The 21,744-nt window shown below is 31.8% G+C and overlaps 1 protein-coding gene across 2 annotated transcripts in view; it reads left to right on the top strand.

Moving 5' to 3' along the window:
- LOC118186942 (SEC14-like protein 2) overlaps positions 1 to 21,273 on the top strand; it is a 68,110-nt gene extending 46,837 nt beyond the window's left edge. For both annotated transcript variants that reach the window (XM_035357121.2, XM_035357120.2), the window contains 4 exons: positions 2,822 to 2,928; positions 8,468 to 8,691; positions 13,144 to 13,286; positions 18,361 to 21,273. In XM_035357121.2, the coding sequence (XP_035213012.1) occupies positions 2,822 to 2,928; positions 8,468 to 8,691; positions 13,144 to 13,286; positions 18,361 to 18,446 (560 nt within the window). In that variant the 3' untranslated portion in view covers positions 18,447 to 21,273. The remainder of the gene's footprint in view (positions 1 to 2,821; positions 2,929 to 8,467; positions 8,692 to 13,143; positions 13,287 to 18,360) is intronic.
- The last annotated feature ends 471 nt before the right edge of the window (positions 21,274 to 21,744 follow it).

Below are 21,744 nucleotides of genomic sequence, written 5' to 3'. Positions count from 1 at the left end.
TGATATCGCAATAAAACAAATCATATGAAATATTCGATTTCAAACACATACTAAAAATGTTTTTACATTATGCATATGAAGTCAATGAAGTAATCAAGTTTCTCTGCGTTTTCTTATCAAGCTGAATGGTTTTAACCTCTTTGATCTCATGGTATTATACAGGATATGCTTTAATTTTCCTTCTTTGATGCACCATGTCATACACCATCTGTCTGAAAGGTTTCGAGACAGGTTTTTCTACCTGGCATATAAGCAACTCCATCGCTGTAACTACCGTAGGCAGTTTGAACTAAAGATTGTAAACAACAAATGGATATGCAGTCAATCAATTGTGTGCAATGGAAGAACAAGCAGTTATTCGATTTTATTTTGTCAGAAAAATGGCTATGGTGGCATTTGAGTCCATAGCCATTTTTCTGACATTGAAAAAAATGCTTTCTTGCTTAAGTCGTGCACGACTGGTTTAGTTGTTAAAACGTTTAAACGAACGACAGCTGTCGTTTGAGGATGCGTCCGACAGAAACGTTCAGCTAATTCATAATCTTCTGAAAACCAAGCATCATCTCTCATGCCAAACCGTCGCATCGAACATCTCTAATTCTTTCGCATCGGTAATGGTGAAAATCTGCTTCACACAAACATCTGAAACGCCATTAAATGTGTACTTTTGTTGAAATAGACTCACATTCCAAGTAGAATGCTACAGCGCTAACCATAACCTACTTAAGTAAAGCGATCACTTCTCTTTTCCGATCTTCATACACTTTCACCACTGTGTGCCTTTATCCCATGAGGCAGGCATCAGTAGCTAAACAGTAAAGCTAAGCAAAGGAGAAGAAAGGTGCATTCAAATAACAGAACTATTTTAGTCGCTCAACCCCCCCCCCCGGGAGTCGACGTAGAGTACTCTGCGAAGTAGGATCTGTACTTAGGCAGGCTCTGCCACGGGGATATAAAATTTATGAACTTGGCGGTTGCCGATGGTCCATGGGGTGGATCTATACTCCCTCTTCATGGGCTGGGAGGTGTGAGTCCTCATCCACCAGAGTATTGGTAGCCAAATAGCAAACTGGACCATTGAGAGTCTGATCACTGCTGTCCTTGGTATTCCAAGTAAAGCCTAAGGAGAGGGGCATTCCGTGTAATGCTGGCAGGTAGCCATAATGAATGGCCAGTCATCCCTCCAAGTTCTCATGCCCACCCCACCGTGGTCTCGGTCTGTGGCCGGGACGGTGGTTCTGACTGGGAAAGAGGTAGCCTAAAAATTGTTGGTGTCTCGGGGTTGTGGGATCCGTGGGCCCAGCAGAAGTGTAAAATCGTCATCTTAGGGTGACACTGACTGATGCTTTATATCAGTCTCCAAAGTGTGATTTAGTTCGCGGGTTTGGATATAGAGTTTAGTTAGTTAGTTAGTCGCTCAAAAGAATGATAGGTATGTCATTTAACAGCACCCAAAAATTGTTGCACCCAAAAAAAAAAGTAATGACCAATGCACTAAAATGGTTAACGAAAGCGATACGTAGAAAATAATTCAGGAGTTCGGGTGATCTGCCAATATCTAAACGGACGGGCGTTTTGGGCGACTTCGATAGAAAGAGTTACATCAGATGTTCTCCGGAATATTTTGAGAACAGAATAACATGTGCAATGTTTGGCATGTACTCCTTGATTCCCAAGCAAAAAACAACAACAAGCTGATGATTTTTCATTTGCAACTTTATGCAAATGGAAAACAGGAAGAATTCTTTACTGAAAAATTAATCACTGGTGGGGAGATTCGGTTTTATCCAGTACGAACCTGCGACAAAATGGCAAAGAGCAAAATCGGTTTCTAGTGATTTACCAGGATCGAAGAATGTGCGAAAACTTGGCAGTCTGGCATAATTTGAGTCGTAGAATCGAAATATGGAAAAACATTTGCATGTCATTTCAGAAAAAGTCCGATTTTGTGTCAAAAATTGATGCCTATATAAATTTAATTCATATCTTAAGTCGCGCTTTCGAGATATGAAAAACGCAAGTTCAATTTCTTTAATCCAAAGAATATGTATAGACTTTCTTTGGTTAATCGCCCCAGTAGAACCGGATTTATATAGAACTGTCCCACTTTTTTTTTTTTTTTTTTTATTCTTTTTTCCGTAGTGCACATTTTTCCAGACATTATTCTAGTAACAGTTGAGAGAATTTTTGTTCTAAGAGATAAACTTGATTTCTGCTAATTTAGTACTGTACTTATGTCGCAACTTGAAATATTTAATTTTATTCCAATTAAACTGACACTTCGACTTGCAAACTAAAGCGTAAAGTACCACTAACAGTAAAAAGGAAAAGAAGTAAAAATACTGTAGAAAGAGAATTCTTTTAGAGCGTGTAAGGGAACCTTTTCATGAATGTTTTACGGTCACAAATGCAATTATAAAGCTTCGCAACTATACTCTGCTGTGTCACAAAAATTAGTATAAGGATTTAACTTAAACATTCTGGCTTTTCAATATTACGCCGAATTGATGAATCTTCGGCTAAAACTAAATCGGCTAATTCTCGGTCTAATTGAACTTTTCGGATGATTCTTTTATAACTTCCTGTTCTGTAAAAATAACAACCTTGTTAACCTTGTTACAGAGTTTCTAAAGTTTGTTTCACTTAATTAGCGAGATCATGTTTCCAGTTAGTTAAGATTTTTAAAGCATTTTTCGAAACCCTACTTTTATTTAGTGCTGAGAGTTTTATGTTTCACTCTTGCATATTTTATAAAGCAATTTGATCAGTTAGATTCCGTTATTGAGGATTGTTTTCTTGTTATCCAAACATTACTTTCCAGAATCCACAGCTGAATTACTTTTAAAATATATTGACGAAGATGTCTTACCAGAATTTCTTGGCGGGAAACGGAGGGATTCCAAAGGAGATCCAATGTGTAAGGAATTTGTAAGTATTATATTATATTTAGTTTTCTTCAGATGATTTTTGGTGTGTTTCAAATGTAAAAAGCGTATTAACATTTTATTTAAGATCAGTATGTATTATTGATACACTTGAATTATTAAAGAGAGAACACTTGAATTATTAAAATAATTACTTTAGGAAATTCGAAATTCGTATTATCTTTTTGGAAATATCTACCTCTTAAAACAATTTTAAAGAGCTTTCTTGTTAAAGTTGGCATCGCAAGCGCTTTGACGACATTTAAAATTAATTTGATGAAAACGAAAAAAAACACTATGGCAACTTACAGGAAATGAAGAACAGTAAGATACATGCATTAAAGGAATAACACTTATTTTTACAGGCCCTAATTCGGCAGTTTCTTCTATTATAAAATAAATATTGGTAACCTTCTGATGTTCACCTATATTTAACTGTTTATTGCAACATGTGATGGAAGTCAGATCTTCATCCCAACAGTATATGAAGCTCCAACCAGTAAAGGTATTCATGACAACGTGATATTGCTTTGAGTCAACAACCGGACGGAGGAATACAGCAAAGGTTGACCTAACTTCAAATCTGTATCACGTCAATTTTAGATACCTCGTTTCAAAAGTCCAGTTTTCGCACTTGTCGATATGCATTAAAAAATTCTTCTTGAGGAGAATATTCAAATGGAATAATCTGAACAAAATAATTACAGATGATTTTTTAAATATATAATTTAATAAATAATAATTTAATAAATAATAATTTAATAATTTAATAAATATAAATAATAATTTAATAATAATTTAATAATAATTTAATAATAAATAATAATTTAATAAATATATAATTTAATAAATAAAATAAATTAAAAGAAAATTCTCTAGCTCTAGACAAAAGTGAAATAAAAATTCAGAAAGTGCTTCTTTATTAATGTATGAATGAGTAACTATGTAATTGCATTTATGTGCTTAAGGCAGGTTTCAATAAAATGTCTTTTTTTAATTTCCTTTTTTCCTTAACTTAAAAATTTGCTTTAGAAACTGCTTTCCTTTTTTAAGAGTGATATTTGGTATACCATAAAATCTACACTCATTACAGCAAAATATAATCATTTTATTACATAAATTAAGCCAATTCTTTAATAAATGTACACACAACATGCAAAAAATTTACCAGGTCCTATCCCCCTCCCCCAAAAAAAATTCCCTCTCTGAAATCGAAATATGTAATTAAGAATTTTTATTATCATTCATAAAAATTCATAAATAAAATAAATGAAGACCGTTGAATGCAAAAATTAAATACATTTCTTTTTATGAAGGCTGATGAGAACTGATGAGGCATTGGGGGAAAGTAATTAAAAACCTTTTCGATGTCGCTCAAGCACATCTTCTTAATTAGTTTATTTTCATCTCCTTGCTGCAGTCGTTACTCACATATTTATTTAACCAACCACCTTCTGCATCTCCTTCTAGGTAAAACAAGAAATAAAAAAAATAAAAATCTGAAAGGTTTCCGATTTACGTCCAAAGGGGCGTTTTTTTTAACGTTTTGTGTGTTACCTTTATTTATTAAACATCATGCTCTTTCAACTTAAACCATAAATTTCAGTTCAATAGCAATTTCTCAAAATAATTTTAAAATAAGCCCATCTTTAGAATTCCCGATACACAGTTCCGCAAGCTGGAGGTACAAAAAGGTTTTGTTTCCCGTAGATTCTTGCCATTGCTCGCTTTCAGATCGTTGAGTTTGTTACTCAAAAATTCGTTAAAGTTTTACAAAATATGAAATCGATAATAAAACAAATTCCAAATTTCAAATTTGGTCTTCCACATGCCCATATTCGCAGCAAATTCTACTAAGTTAACCTACTAAATTATTCAAAATCCGATGGCTCTATGTACCGTTGTTTTATCACAATGCGAGAAATATACATACATTTATGCAGATTTTTGATTATTTAATTTCTTAAAATATAATGCAGAACTCTAACATTTGGTTGCAACAGTTTGAAAAGTGAAACGGAGATTTATAGTGATTCGAGGCAAAATCGCGAAACGAAAACAATAGTTCTTCAGGGACAAAGCCCCTTTAAACTAATAAGCTTTGATCTAGCAACTATTGGATCATTTTAATTAAAAAGTATAATCGTAGGAAGTCGAAATATAGTACAAACATGAAAAGAGCCATCAAGTGTACACATTAGAATTTTTACAAATTTTAGTCCGGTGATTTTTTGAGCACACATAAGACAGCGAGCTTCATGATAACAATAGGCCTTACGCTGCCCACAGCATTCACTTTTGTGGTACTGAGTAGTGCTCCGAAAGGTTAAAAGGATTTATATAAACAGATAAATTCATTAGATTAGTAAAGCTATATATATTTCATTGTATGATACATAATCTTGAAGTACTTAATCACTTTTCCTATTTTTTTCGTTAACGTTTCACTGGAATTTCTTCGTTCTACCGTTTTTACTGGAATTTCTTCTCCTAGTAGTACCTTTTGATAGATTCAAGGTTTGTGTCTTTCGTAAGTTTCTTATGACAGCGCATATGGATTTGCCTTTTTAAGAGAGCGAACGAATGGTACGGAATTTCTCTAACATCAAAGTCAGCGGTTACGTCCTGAGAGTCATATTCGTTGAAAACGTTTACAATCAGAATCTGTTCTATAATATTTCCAGTGAATTTCTCGATCCCTAAGACCCTTGTTTAGTCATTTAGAATTTTCCAATCTAAACCTTCAGAAACTACCACTGGAAAATTTTTTGCGGCACATTTTCTTGTATTTATAAATCTATGGTGTTATTCAGTACCTTAAGAGGCAGAGGTATATACATAATGTTCATTTGACTATTGTTCCTTAGAGAAGCTTTTCGCCACTTCTCCGAAAAAAGAATCGATAGTTATGCTTTCATGTATTTCCTCAGAAACAATAAACCCTTCGTGGTTTTTGGTCTAATTAGTTACTTGTTTATTTAGAGACTCCAACTGTATTACTTGTACATCTGACATGTGTACTTGTGTATAAGCACTGAATGCGGCACATGTTTTGTACATTGGTAGTTCAAATTGAAAAGCCTGATCTATAGAGGATTTATTAGGTCTGATTTCTCCATTGAGATAAAAATTGAAAAATATCTGAGTTGATCTTCAATTCTCCCTGATACAAGATTTTAGAAAAATCTGAATTGATTGTAGCAAATTAACATTAGTCCTATTCTGAGAAGAAGCCATTTTTTCTCAGAAGCCGTTACGAATTCGATTGGGTCAAAATATCGCAACTCCGATTCAAAATCTTTATAACACGACTAACAGAAAGTTAAAAAAGAGCGACATTTTAACCCTTTGCGGCACAGTGTGTCCGATCTAGACACACCTAAAAATTTCCTTCTGTACGCACAGAAAAATTGGATGAAAAAGAATTTATAGGTTACTATAGGTTACTCTGAACCTTCTTTATTTATAGTAGATGGCAGCTCGACACAAACCAGTCCATATATTTTAGCTATGTTAAGTTTTTTAAGACCCTCATTTTTCGAGGAAATCTTCCAGATTTTTTAGGGTATAAAAGGAATTTTTGAAGAGAAATTTCTATGTTATTTTTTTGGCTGTACGCTAATCTCCTTACTCTATATTAGTTTTAAATTTTTATCTTGAAATCTTGCCTAAAATAAAACGACGATCCTTAGGTGTGCCCAGACCGAGCCCACAGATAATCTAGGACAACTGAGGTTCTGTATTCTTTGTTTCTCCGCATCTCATCGGTCAGTTCATTGACAGCAATGCTCGTTTCAGCACTCTTTTTGGAGCTCTATTCAATCAGTGTGCCACTTTGGGCGCACCCATAGAATTAAAACGATAAGTGCTGTCTTCAAAAAATTTGACTTGTGTACTCCTCTAGGCCTAATTAGACTGTCTACCTTTTTTTTTTTTTTTTTTAAATCAAAGCTCCGGCTTTAAAAGGTTGCGAGCCGGAAAGGGTTAAAACATAAAAAATGAAGGAACAATATCACCCACGCAGTGTAAAATGAGCGTCAAATTTTAATAGGTTTCACATGGATTAGAATATAAGTATTACAAAAATTCACATTTTCTTTCCCAAAAGACTATGAATCAAAGCTGGTAAACATTTTAGAAGAGAGAAATTATTGAACTGAGGATGTCACGTGGACATCTTCATAATTAAAAATCTAAAAGTAAGCATGTTGCAGGTAAAAATTTCTGGAATTGAATTTGCCAGTTTTGATGACTAATCTTTGAATCTTGACGACAGACTGAGGAGGACAATTTAACATGGAAGTACAAGATAGTGTAGATATCGTTGAGAAAATGTTTTATTTATCTTGTATTTTTGGAAACTTTTACTCCTTACAGCCCCTTAGAAAATTAAATTATCGGGATGCGTAGGCGCATAATGCAGAAGAAAAGTTCTTCGTGACTTAAACCACGAGCTGTGAAAATTTTAATCACATCTTTACCATGCTCACAGATCACAGAAGAAAACTGTTTCTCGATTTTACGTTGAAAGATTTAATTTAAGATCCACATACTGCATTCGCGAGTGACATAAAAGGAGAAATATTTATGGACTTGTTTGTCAAGTGATTTGGGTCAATAAATTTCAGTAACAATGTTAAAAAAAATCATTTACCAGATATTGTTAATAATTTTAATTAGGTTTCAGACCATCTATCTGCAAAATAAAGTCATTCGTAGCTATTGCTTGTAACAGTATTCTCTAACTTGTAGAAAAATTAGGTTTTTCGGACCAAAATAGGTATGCCCTTAATGAGACTCAAACCACGGATCGACTTAGCCAGCAGCGCTACCAGTTACACTACGTAATGTGCAATAATTCCGTGTAATCGTACTAGAAAGAAAACGCAATCTTTTACATAAGAAGCTGCTCATAATGCAATATCTTAAATTAACATAATTGAGGAAAGCTAACTGAAGAAAGGAATGTAATAAGTGCCTAGTGTAATTTTTAATGGAGAACCTATAGTAGTACTTACACAAAAACGGGCAAAAATTTAATTTAATTTAATATTAATCAAAACAATTTTATTTTTAACCTATTGATTTCTCTAAACACTGCATATTTTAACTCCTTGAAAACCGAAGCTTTCGCTAACCTGTGTGAATAAAATACCGAACCACCCGAAAAGGTTTTCGAAAGTCACAGCAATTTCCTTTCCTCCCCATTCATTACCGCACAAAGAAGAGTGAAGATTCCAAAATGTCATCCTGTCTACTTACTAATAAATAAAGATAAGAAACCACAAATAAATCCTTTTAGGACAAGCTGTCTGCAATAAATTGATACAATACATTTGGGGAAACTGCACCTGCTACTGCATACCTTAGAAGAGGGAAGAAAACAACATGGAAATTTTGGCCGCTTTGGGCGGTTGTGGTCGTTTGAATGAAAGGACCGTCTGGGGTGTTATGGTCTTCAAAGAGTTAAGAGAGTTGTTAGTATATTTATTATATTGTATTGCTTAACAAGGTGAGAAGAATAAATGATTTATTTTTTTCAGCTACGCTTCGGTGGCCGAATTCCAGAAAAATATTACCTGTCCAATCGGCATCCTCTCTTATCATCGGATCCGGGTGCTTCAAGTAGGCTAATCTCAGCAAAGTCTTGCTTCAACTTTCCAGTTGTAGTCAGGAAACCAGGATCAAAAATCAGCCTAGAATTTCGGACTGAGGGAGGAAGCATATCATTTATAATACTGCACAGAAAATTTGGGCCGGATACGGAGTAATTTTCTTTAATAATAAATAAAGTATTAATTTGTGCATACCATAACACTTATGACAGACTTATGACTCACTTATGTCTGCTTTATTTATTTACTATTTCTGCGTTTGAGAAAGCCTCAAAATTGATATAAGCATCCTATTTTTTAACAGTAATAATATTTTTCAACTTTTTAAAGATAGCAGCTGTTTTTGTCATGAGTATTCAACTAGTGCAAAATTTGAATTAACATTTCTTAGGCATTCACAAAGAGTTCCGCCATCTTTGACAAATGGTTGTTGGATTCCTCGTTTCGATTAACATTTCCAACTCAATCCAAAGATGGCAAACGTACCTAACTTTGATCCTGATAATGAAGCAGGCTGACATTTCTCTTAAAAGGTGTATATGATATTCTTGTATAGCTAATTTTAATATTAAAGTCTAGGAAAGGAAAAGCTACTGTATACAACTCATTTTCCAAAAATTTGAAATTTTACCGTTACGGTAATCGGGCTGAGAAATACTGTGCATTGTTAGAGGAAAATGTACAGTTAAGTTATTGTTAATTCCTTTTCAAATAAGGTGTAAGATTTAAATGAATCTCGTCAAATCAAAACTAAACAGATGCTAGATGTATATTTGAGAATCGTGCAGCAGAAGCATTTTGTGGACGAGTAGAAATATGTAGCTGTGATTGAAGAATATTTAGCGTGTTGCTATATATTATAGAGAAAAATATTCAGGTGTACATTAAATTTAAAACTTCATTTTTTTATTTCCTTGTACGAAGTAGAGGAAGTATTCTAATCGAGAAAAACTTCGGGTATAATATTTCAACGAAAATGTACATTTTAACCATTCCCGAATCCATCTGGAGGTTTTTTTTTTTTTTTTTTCATAACGTCTATACGTACACAGAATAAAGGACAATATTTCCGGAAACGATTTCTAAATGATTTAAAATGTTTTCGGAATGTATTTTTTTTGTGACGCTTGTACGTCCTCATGTACATATGTCTGTATGTATGTATGTGTATATCTGGCATAACTCAAAAAAAAAAAATTAGCCGTAGAATGCTGAAATTTCGTATATAGTACTGCTATTACATCTAACTCTGCATCTCCGCTTTTTACTACAATCTATCGTACCAAATATATATCTATACATATATTTGAATTTAACAAATATTCTCTATTATACAAAGCTAATTAAAATTTTAAACTATGAAAATTTAATTCTATGCAAATAAAAGTTTAATTTATGCTGCGAATTAATTTGCAATATCATTTAAATTCAGAAAGCATATATAAGTGCAAGTACCTAAAAACATTTAAAATAGTTAATCTATGGATAATATGTATATCCAACAGTAGTGTAAGCAGACGAAAATTATATGAAAGCATTTAAATCTCTGAACATGCATACTGCTACTATTCACACTTACGTATGGGATATTATGAGAGATTTAATCTGTGGATAATATGTATATCCAACAGTAGTGTAAGCAGACGAAAATTATATGAAAGCATTTAAATTTCTGAACATGCATACTGCTACTATTCACACTTACGTATGGGATATTATGAGAGATACCGTTATGCTTTCCAAAGGTCTCAGTTTCATATCCTTGTTCTATGACATATTTATTATATTTTAAAAACCAGTTATATTTTTAAAACACAAGTGTTAAATGTTCACAAACTAAGCAGCCTATCACGTATATACTGCAAATAGTATGCAGCTAAAAGATAAAGGAATTAATACTAAGCAACTGGAATCGTTGTGAATTGAATTAATTGGCTATTCTGTATTAAAATTTAATCAAACCTTCTTCCTCAGATGCGAGAGTGAAAATGACGAAAAACGAACATGTGCCTACATGAAAACAACAGAGAGAAATTCTAAAATTTTCTAGCCATATGATATATGATAGATAGCATAGTTCTTGGAGCTATCCATACACTAAAAGTGAACGAAAAGCAACTTACGAAGAATTTCTTAAAAAGGAATGATAAATAGATATTACAAGTGGAATCATTAGCTAGAAGTGAAAGATTTTTATGGATATGAAACAGTTCCATGAAATTTAATTCGCCCACGGAAGGCCTCTTTTGAATAATTTTGGGTGTTGAGAAATAGATAGCGAAGTTTTAAAGTGATTTTATTTTTAATTTGATGGGTTTATCACAAAAAAGTCCTACTTTCCTTTTTTTTTTTTTTTTTTTTTTTTTGCAGTCAAATTTATTGAAAAAAATTCCTTATGGAGGGAAAAATTCCAGTTTGGGTTTCACATCCATAAAAAATTCCTTCCGTTTTATTTCATAATCTTAATTCTAATTCCTTCTTTATCGTCAGCTTTTTTTAGAACTCGTTTCTTAGTTGCGTTTCGTTCACTTTTGGATCAAAGGATGGCGCCAGGAGAAAAATTTTTATACCAGTAGCTAGGAAAAGCATGGCCAATTAATCTCTTGTATTCTTCCTCAGATGTTCGTCTTTCCATAGCTACATGTTCGTTTTCCTTTAATTTTCAAGGGTCTGCTGATTTATTGGTTGACGTACGTTTTTGTTACGTTTTATGATGTAGCTCTTTAGTTTTCTTTTACAACGAATTTTCTTGGAACAGGCTCATCAAAATTGGTTTAGTAGTCCCGCCCCCCGAAAAAAAAGCATCGAAATTGCTGATTACAATTGCAAGCAAAGAAACTGCTGTAAAGCAAAAGAAATTGCTGTTCATAACATTAAAAAGCATCTTTTGCGCTTAATTATCTCCTCATGAATAAGGAAATATATTACAGACAAAATAAACAATGTGTCAATATACATAATATAATACGCCCTACTGTAGAATCACTGGCAAATTTGCAGAGTAAAAGTCAGCAGATCTCGTTTGAGGTTATTTGGTTCTAGTAAATGTGAGATTCTATCTAACTATTCTTTTCCACTAGCAAAGCTCGTGTAGATTGCTTGCAAGTAGTGGGATATTCTTGAGATATATGAATTCGATATTTGTGAATTTTAATACCAGTTAAGAATTATGCTAGTAATGGTAAAGCATGCTAGTAAATTTAGATTTCTAATTTTATAATGCACATTTTGAAACTCTGAATTTATTCAGAAGTTTATTTTATATATTTTTTTTTTTATTATTATGGCGGGCACGAGCCATTTTTTTAGGTTTCGGCTACTAGAAATAACATATACAGTAAGAGATAATATAGATCGATATAATAGATATAGTATATAATAAATAATATACATACAGTAAGAAAATAAAAATAGTGAGAGAAAATGGAATGTGCAGAATAAAATATGCAATATCTGTCCCAAAAGAAATGGGCCCTTTTTCTTTTAAGACATTTATTGAACCGATTCGTACAATTACTCAATATTCTTTGAAATACATCCCTCCTGCTTTAACACACTTCTTCCAACGCGATTTCTATGCTTTATTTGCGTCCTGGAAGTCCGTCATAGGGATATCCTTTAGTAACCTCTTCGTAGCCGCCTTGATGTTTGTTCTCCAGGGTCTCCAAATGTTGTCCTTTGAGGGATATTTTAATCTCCGACGTTCAATTCTCCTTTTTAATTTCCGACCAAAAGTCTCCGACGGCGTTTTCTTAAGTTTGAAACAAAACTTTTCGCTTATCGGTGCTTGGAAATTTTTTCCATTTTGATTTCGACCGAGCACTCACACAAGGATTCATGAAACAGGCACTGTGACTCTCTAGGAGCTCGGAGTCGACTGACGCTGGTCACGCTATGTTCTCAAGACTCCACCCACCCTTCTGTGCAAGCGGCAACGCTGTACGACGGATAGTCGCGGCAGAAGAAAATGGGGTGCATTACTTTGGAAACAGACCTTGTAATTTTCAACTACAGCAAAATTTTAGAGAACCAAACTTTATAAAAGTTATTAAAACCTGGCAACCAAGATGGCCACTTCATATATACAAATATGGAGATGAAAACCCAGTGGAGAAACTAACGTTTCAAGAAACCAGACGGAAAAGAAGAAGAGGAAAGCCATGGAAGAGGTGGCTAAACACTGTAGAAAAGTGTTTAAAGAATGTTGTCAACAGGTGAAGAATTGTCACACTGGCTGGGTCAAGATGGCGAAAGCTGACTGAGAAAAAACGGATGCTGACGGCCGAAATGACAGTAGCTGACTTGGCTGGAAATCTGCTGTAGAGCATAAGAAGAAGAAGTATTTTTTTTAAAAATATATATTACTTTAAATTAATTCTATTACGCCACAGTTTCTAATGAGCAATATTTATGGGACGGGATGTTTTAAATGTTTTTAATGTTTTTAATTTGGGTTTTACTGCAGTCACCATTTTGTTTTTCTTATTTTGGATATCATTCTTTAAAAACAGAAATTACACTTTGATTCAGTTTTTTCCAATAATCACTCTGAATTCCCGATTTCGGAGTAATCAATGATTTTATTTTTTTTTCTTGCCGTTTAGAATTCTCGACCTTCCAACCAGCGATGAAAATCTGAATGAAAAAGACGAAAATTCTAGTTTCCAAGCTGTTATTTCCGCATTTAGAGTACAAACTCATTTGGCACCGGTCGACGAGAAAATTAAAGCTCCATGGACTGGTGTTTGTAAGTGACTTATTTCTTTTATGTAATGACTATTATGTCCTTTCTATAAAAATTTCTCTCAGTTTGTAAACAGATGAAAAAAACATTTTAGAAACTGCATAAATAGAGTAATTCGAAATCTCTTTGGAATTTCGAAACTTTGCAGTGTAATAAAGATGACTAATAACCTAAAAAATTCATAGCAGTATATAAAGAATCACAGTAAGTTTTGTTTGTACCTTACGCGTGCTCAGCTTCATACAAATCATCTTTTCTATACCGGCTTCTGTTTGATATTTCGTACGAAATCTTCGTGGTTCCGTCTGAGCGAAATCATAGTCAGCGAATTCTTGAGATAACAGAATGTCATATTTCTTTATACTGTCAACTATGGTTAGAGAGGCTAAATTTAAAATGACTTGTACAGATTATTATTGTATTGTTATGCATCTATTTGGTGTTTTTATTCGCAAGAAAATAATTTTAGTATTTTAATGTGAAACGAAACTTATTTTATCCATATAAAAATGAATTTTAATCAGTCAAATGTCATCCATTCTGTCTGAAAACCTTTTGCAATCTTTCTAGTAACTTCACGATTCCGCGTTCATAGAACTTTCGGCTTTTATCAAAACTGAACCAAGTGCGATCTGAGGGTATCGTTACTGCTGCAATTTTTAATATTTAAGAAGTATTATAAACTTCAAAGTATATGATAATCGAATGGTGCAACGTCGGAGCTGTATGGGGGATGCAACAAGTCTTCCTAACCAAGCTCGAATAATTTCCTGCATTTTGCAAACATGTGTGAGCCTCGCACTGTCGTAGCGAAATAAGATTTCTTTGCAATTAGCCAGTTCTGGCATTTTCTCTTTGATTGCTTCCTCCAATGTCATAAGCTTGTAGTGACATTAGGTTAATTGGAAGGAGGAGAGATGAAAAATAAGCAACGCCTTCGCCGGGAATCAAACCACGGAGCTCTGGAATACGCGTCCAGCCTGCAGACTACCACACCACAAAGGCATGTAGGGAAGGCGAGCGAAAAAAATATGACTATGATTTTCTGAAGAAATTGATCATCATTACTGATACTGTCAAAAATGTTTACAGAAATATTCTTTTCTATCAGCTTGATTATTAGATTTAATCTGTTGACAAATCTGTAATTTATACGCAGTCAGTTTCAACAGTTCATGTAAAACATCATGTATAGTGCATCTGAGAATTCCTGTTTGCAAGCTGAAGCGATGAATTGATTTACTAGGACTGCCGTACAAACACATCTCGGATGACGGAAACATCATTTGCATCACTGACGCATGGCCTCCAAGCGTCCTTTCTGAAAATCATGGCCTTCTGAAAAGCATGTATTTTCCAACGAATAGTTCCTTTCTGTACAAAATGTTCGGTGCCCCGAAACTATTTTAACCATCGGTGCTACTTTGGTAGACGGTTGCACGGATTTTGGCTATTTTGTTTTGGCGAGCGATACGACTTATGGTATACCCTTTGCTGGACAAGCTATTTATGGTAACCGATACTTTGTTGTCATTTTATTTAAAAAATAATGCTTTTAATTATGCATAAATTCCGTGTTTTAAATATTATTTATGACTTCAAAATAATAAAAATGAATTTAATTTTGCATTTTTATTTGAAATAAAAATTTTATTGTTTATCATATTTTATGGAATTTTATGTTGTGAATGATGTAATGAATGACGTCACATTATTTTAAAAGTAATTGGTTTTAATATCTATAAATTTAATCTAATGTTTTAAACATTTCTTATGGCTGTTAAATATTAAAATACAATTTAATTTTGCAATTTTTTAAATAATATTTTATTATGAAGGATTATTTAAATAATTTTAATTCTGTGCGTGATGTAATCTGCTCCCTGATTGGTTACTGAATATTTGTGCGTTACCGCGCCATTTTAAAATTTTATTATTCATCTCTTCGAATTCCTCAGATTTCAAAGCGAATGGATGTCTCCGTTTCGAAGATAAATGTTGTTATTGGTAATTACCAAGAATTATTGGTATCGGCATAAAAAAATTGCCGTTTGAGACCTTATTTTGGCCAACCTGGATTTCCTAATGAAAGATTTATTTATTGTTACAAGGGTCAAAGAAAATTTATTAAAAATTTTTGGAGGAAACCTCGCTAATTGCTTCTTCAATGAAGTGCGAGAGATGGGGATAACAGATGAAGATGTTTTTTCTGGTACTTATCAATATACTTAAGGTAAAATGCTTAAAAAAAATGTAAGTACATTTTTTTTTTTTTTTACATTATTATTGTATACTTCAATTTTTATTAAAAAATTAATACACTTTTTTCAAAAATTCCTGAGATATTTATTGCCATATATGTTTTAATGTTAAATAATTATATCCTATAAAACTTATTTTAAAGGATTTGAATTTAAGTAATTTAAAAATTTAATTCTTTTAAACGTTGGTTAATGTTTTTAATTCAATATTCAATTTAAGTAATATTTTATTCCGGTTGATCTTTGGATTATGGTAACTTGGCGATTTTTTGGCGGAAATTTGACGACCAACTATGCTACAGCAACCCTCTATTTTTTTTTTTTTTCGCCGCCATTTTGTCTTCTTTTCTTTTTATTTACTGAACACTTTTTCCAACAATCTACTAGCCGAATTACACTTATGCTAGAAATTTTATGTAACAAAACTGCTTAATCATGACAAATATTAACTGCAAAATTGGAAAAAGTGCACAATCGCAAACTCCTTGCGCGTTTTTCAGAATAGCACATACACATAAACCATTTACACGTCGACTTATTTTTACTTAAAAAAACATCCCAGAATTGCACAAAAATGGCATTGCATACACTCTTAACTTTATAAATCTACACTGCTATTTTCTCATAAATTACAAAAATTTGCACGAAAATGCAAAAAAATTCTGTGAATCTTTAAACTCGGTAAAAAGAACATATATGAAATTACCAGATGGCAAAAAGTATATCCCTTTCCAAAGATGAACATTTCCACGCATAAAATAAATAAAATATCCAAAAACTTTTACCTCTAAATTATCTATTATATTATAAAAGTCACCAACGAATTCATACCGCAAACATTACTAATGGTTACAAATACTTAGTGTCAAATATTTAAATTACTTCCATGCACGTTTACTTCAACTGAAACGTATACCAAATTCCTACAAACATAAAATTCACAAAATAACTACCATTTAATTAAAATATCACTAAACCATGTACACGTCGACTTATTTTTACTTAAAAAAAACATCCCAGAATTGCACAAAAATGGCATTGCGCACACTCTTCACTATATCCATGTACACTGCTTTTTTCTCATAAATTAGAAACATTTCACGAAAATGCATGAAAATACTCAACGTATTCTACTCAAACGTATTCGAAAATACTACAAACATATAACTCACAAAATCACGATCATTAAATTAAAATATAATTAAATTAGAAAACACTACTAAAATATAAATAAGCACATACATTAAATTAATAAAAATTAGATTACAATCCTAATTACTTCGAACTAAATCCTTGCTAATAACAATTTTCCAATAATATCATATTAATTTATTTACTCCTTACATTTAGAACAATGCATAAAAATAATATCCTCAAATGATTAAAAATACTAACTTACCTAATCTTCAGAATCTTCATTACGTGGCACGCACACTTCCACTATTTCACACAACACACAATGAAGCTTAATACAAAATAATATAGTACTACAGTTTTCCAAATCCCCCCCCCCTTTTCCGATTAAAGAACTGTAATTCGTCCATTAATGTCATATGACATATCTCATGATCTCTCATTTCCCTCACACAAAATAATGCGTAATCGGAACTGGATACTTCTCACATTATTACCAAAGTCCTAGGTAGTAACCTTTATCTCCTCCAAAATGTCGCCAAACTGCCAGTTATCATATTCCAAAGATCAGCCTTTATTCCAATTAAATGTTGGCGCAATGTTTTTATAGCGGAGTTTTTATTCTATTATATGATGAAAGTAATAATTTAACCTTACTTTAGCATTTTATACTCTTAGTAAATGAATTTATTTACATTTACCAGCCATCTTAAAAAAACAACGTTTTCAACAAAAAATTAATCCATTATTTTTAACGATATTTATTTTTTTAAAGTTTCGAATACTTTACTATGCGTGAAATACGTAAAAACAGCATTTTCAAGATGGCTGACGACTGTAAAAACCGCGCCAACAATTGCGCCAATGTAAATCGCCAAAAATCCGTGCAACCGTCTACCAAAGTAGTACCTAACCATCTTTTAATTGATTGTTCCATTGGTGGAGGTTTATGAAATTCACGGAGAAATCGCTTCAACACTGCTTTCGAAGATTGCGTTTTCCACAACCAGTGAACTCACATTGTTTTTTCAGAGCATGATACCATTTTGTCTGTAAATAAACAAATTCCCTGTTGCCATTTACAAAAATTAGAAAAACAAAACTTCTTAAATCAAAGATTATATTGGTATAAATTATTTAGTATTACTACGTTAAATTACGTTTCAATTTAATTTTATTATTCGGTGATTAAATTATAAGTAACTTGTATATTATAAACATTTAATTTTCTTTAATCAAACACTAATTTAATTATATGCTATGCAGCTCCTCAGTAAAATAAAATTATCAATTAAAAAAGTAAAGAGGTATGCATACGCTTGATTATGTTGATATAAATTACGAAAGAAATAAACACATACGGCCGTTCATACCTAATATAATACATTGCAAAATTTTCGTATTACAGACATTTCTATTTATTGGAACAATAAATTATACTTTATTTACAATCATTCAAAAATGATATTGTATAAGCTCGTGGCTAATTAAACCATGGAAGTGGCAGAAGGCCATGTGCTGGCCACATCAGAGTTTTTTATTTGGTAAATTGTTTACAAGTCATTTGTTATTTAACTGATTTTGCTTATTTTATCAACTGATTTTGATTAACTGATTAACTGATTTTGCTTATTTATTTTGATTTCGCTAATTATCTTATTTTATCTTCTCTTTGTTTTCAGATGTCTTCAAGTTCAGTAACTCCAGCAGCTGGTTTATGTCCAGGCGACTAATATACCGCATTAAGCTTATAGAACCCGAATCTTAAATATGCTCTCAAGCGTTTTTGTTTAGTAGAAATTTATTCCTTGACTGTCAAATCGTTTTTCTGCTCATAAATCATATTTCTTTTTTTTTTCTGTTGTCCAATAATTCGGCAAGCATTTGTTTGTACAGGAGTTTCCTTGAATGTTCCTCACCTACTGCAATTCATATTACGGTAGGAAAATTAATATATCTGAAAAGATAAAACTTATTGAATTTTAGCTTCAATTATATTTTCTTAACAATTCTGCAATAAAAAATAGGCGGTGGTATATTTTTGCTGCAAAATATACCGAACGTTTAATCACGTAACCAATACGGACAGTAGGTTTTTGCAATAAATTCTGAAATATTTTCCTACGCGGTAATGTGAAGCATTCTAACATGTTTTAGTCTTAATATTCAAGCATATTTATAGAATTGTAACAAGTAATATGAGACATTGTTTCTTTATTGTAAAAATATATATAAAATATGTAATATTGTCCTACGCAGTAATGTGAAGCGTTTTAACGTGTTACTCTTAATGTTATAACATGTTATTTAATTTACTGCAATAATTGTAATATTGTAATCGTTTTGACATGTTATTTAATTTATTGTAATAAGTAATATGAGACATTGTTTTCATGTTGTAAAAATTTGAAGTACTATTTTTTTGTTTTGTTTTGTTTTAAAAAATATAATATTGCCTTTCGCAGTAATGTGAAGCATTTTAAGATGTTAGTATTATTGTTCAAGCATATTTAATTTATGGAGTTGTAGTAAGTAATATGAAATATTGTGTCTTCGTTGTAAAAGTATAAAGTACTGTTTTTCTGTTTTAATCGATCTTCGGTAGTGTCTTTACTATATATTGAATACATACATACCTGGTTCAATGTTTTTCCAATGAATTTGTTATTATCAAGGAAATTCCTCTTAAATTAGAAAACACAATTTTTCTACTACAGTTTTAGTTAAATTCTTTAACGCTTTTTAACTGAAAGATGACATAAGAACGAAGAATAAAAATAAAACTTAAACCCATTTAATGAGCTACAGTAACTGAAATCAATGCTAAGCAATCAATGAAATCAATGCTATCAATGCTAAGCAAGACAATGAATTTTGTATTATTTATATCAGTGACTCTCACACTGTTCTTGGCATAATTAGAAATCCTTAATTGTAATTAGAAATCCAATATAAAATCATAACGAAATTTCTTCAAATAATGGGTTAATAAAAGTTTTTAGACTGCCAAACAAATTACAGAGACAGTTTTTAATGCAATAAAATTAGTTAATATAGTTTTATGCACTCGCAATTATACTATTTTAAATATGAAAATGAAAGAAAGCCATATAGAGACTTTTCCTGCTTATACAATATATGTTACTGAAAATCATTATAATGAGTGACGAAAACAGTACTAAAAACGTGACGTTTTAACCACTTAACAGATTCTTTTTTCCGTCATATTATGACAAAAAATAAGCATATTTTTGATAAACATTTTTATGAAGAAAGTCATTATATAAACCCAAATCAGCAGTCAGAACTATTACAAGTATTGAATTTATTGATTTATGCTAATTTTTATTTTCATCGTAAAAAGCACATATTTCCTTAAAGTTGGCTTTTTTCGAACAAGTAAGCGAACTGGAAAACACACTTTACAAAAATAGATGTCAGAATTTAAAATGTTTTATTGTTATAACATATCTGTTCGATTCCAAAGAAGAATTATTGATATCAAGAAAGAAGGATTATTAATATCAAGTTCATAAAAGTTCCAAATTTACGTTAGATTATCTATACTTTCCGTTTCTTCATCACTAGAGAAGTCAGACAACAAACTGTCATTACTTCCAGAATCATTTAGTGAAATTTCAGATTCTTTATCTGAGTCAATATCAGAGTTATATCTTCAGTTATAAGCTTCTCATTATCATTCATTTCTTCTTTTATTTTAGCTCCAAATTTAAAACAAATAGTATTCGCAGTAACCGGAACACCGGAGCTAGAGAAAAGAAATTTCGCGCCTTTATTTGCGTAAAAGAATTCAGTAAAACCTAACCTTGAAACCAGTTGTTTTGCAATTCTAACTTTACTGGACTACTAGCGCCATCTATTAGAAACATTACACACTAAACAAACAAAAAATTCGGGCAAATCAGTGTATTAGACTAGAAAAAAGTTTTGCCCGAGCGCCGCTCAGGAAAATCAAAAAAGTGCCATTTACAAGTACCCGAACGGCGTTCGGGCAAAACTGGGAAGTGGTTAAGGAAATTATTGCATTTTTCTGTACGTACTCCTGTGGCATAAGTTATAGCAAATGCATCATTTGAAAACTACAGAAGGCACAGCTGAATTTTTCTATTCTCTGGCTTCGAAAAAATATTAAATGGACAACGTTCTTCAATTCATTTAATATAATAATGTTTAATACATTAATTAATTTAAAATAATTCATTTAACACATGTAATATAATATATGTGCAATATTCTTCAATTCATTTAAAAAAACAATTTATTACTTTCTTTGATATCGGATTTCTAACTTGGCAAGTTTTAATTGTCAATATATAGGGTTAAAAAAATTGGACTTCACCAAATTAGAAATTAATTTGCTGTTGGTTACATTCATAATTCCAGTATATTAACAGCTAAATATTAAATTTTCAAACAGATATTTATTTCAAATGATCCTAATGTGCTGAATTAATCACTAAATTTCGTATCTTTAACTAAAACTGTAAATATTGAATAATGAAAAGTTTTCAAGTTTTCAGAGGAAATCTCTCGAAGGAGGATAAAACTTAAAAATAAATAATGATAACCCTGTTTCTTTTATTTATGAAATTTTTCTTCAACACACACAGGAAGAATACTTATGTATGTAAAAAATATAAAATTCTTTATTTCTTATTACAACTAGGTATTTAATAGCATATTTCGATTCTAATAAAGTTTTTAGCCCTGAAGAAAGTTAAAAGAAACTCTTCATCACAAGTCAATTGGTTTTTTTCCTCAGACAATTAGCTTGCAGCTACAAAAATCACTAATTCACATATAAATCTACTTCCATACAAAATTATTATTAATATTGCGCAAAGCATGAATAAAAGTTAATCAAATCCACATCTATAGCTAAGATTCGCATCACACTGTAAATTGATTTATTCCCTTTGTAGGTTTTTCTGAGGAGTTATCCACGTTCTTTTTAATAGTAATGAAAATAATGTAAAATTGAGCTCATTAAAACAATAAATCATTAAAACAATAAATCTAGTTTCTATTTCTCATTGTTATCATGC

The sequence above is a fragment of the Stegodyphus dumicola genome, chromosome 4, assembly GCF_044657685.1.
Source record: "Stegodyphus dumicola isolate Sdum_Otavi_A_Nest chromosome 4, ASM4465768v1".
Classification (NCBI taxonomy): Eukaryota; Metazoa; Arthropoda; class Arachnida; order Araneae; family Eresidae; genus Stegodyphus; species Stegodyphus dumicola.
The sequence above is the reverse complement of the archived record's forward strand: the minus strand, read 5'-3'. Positions and strand labels throughout refer to the sequence as shown.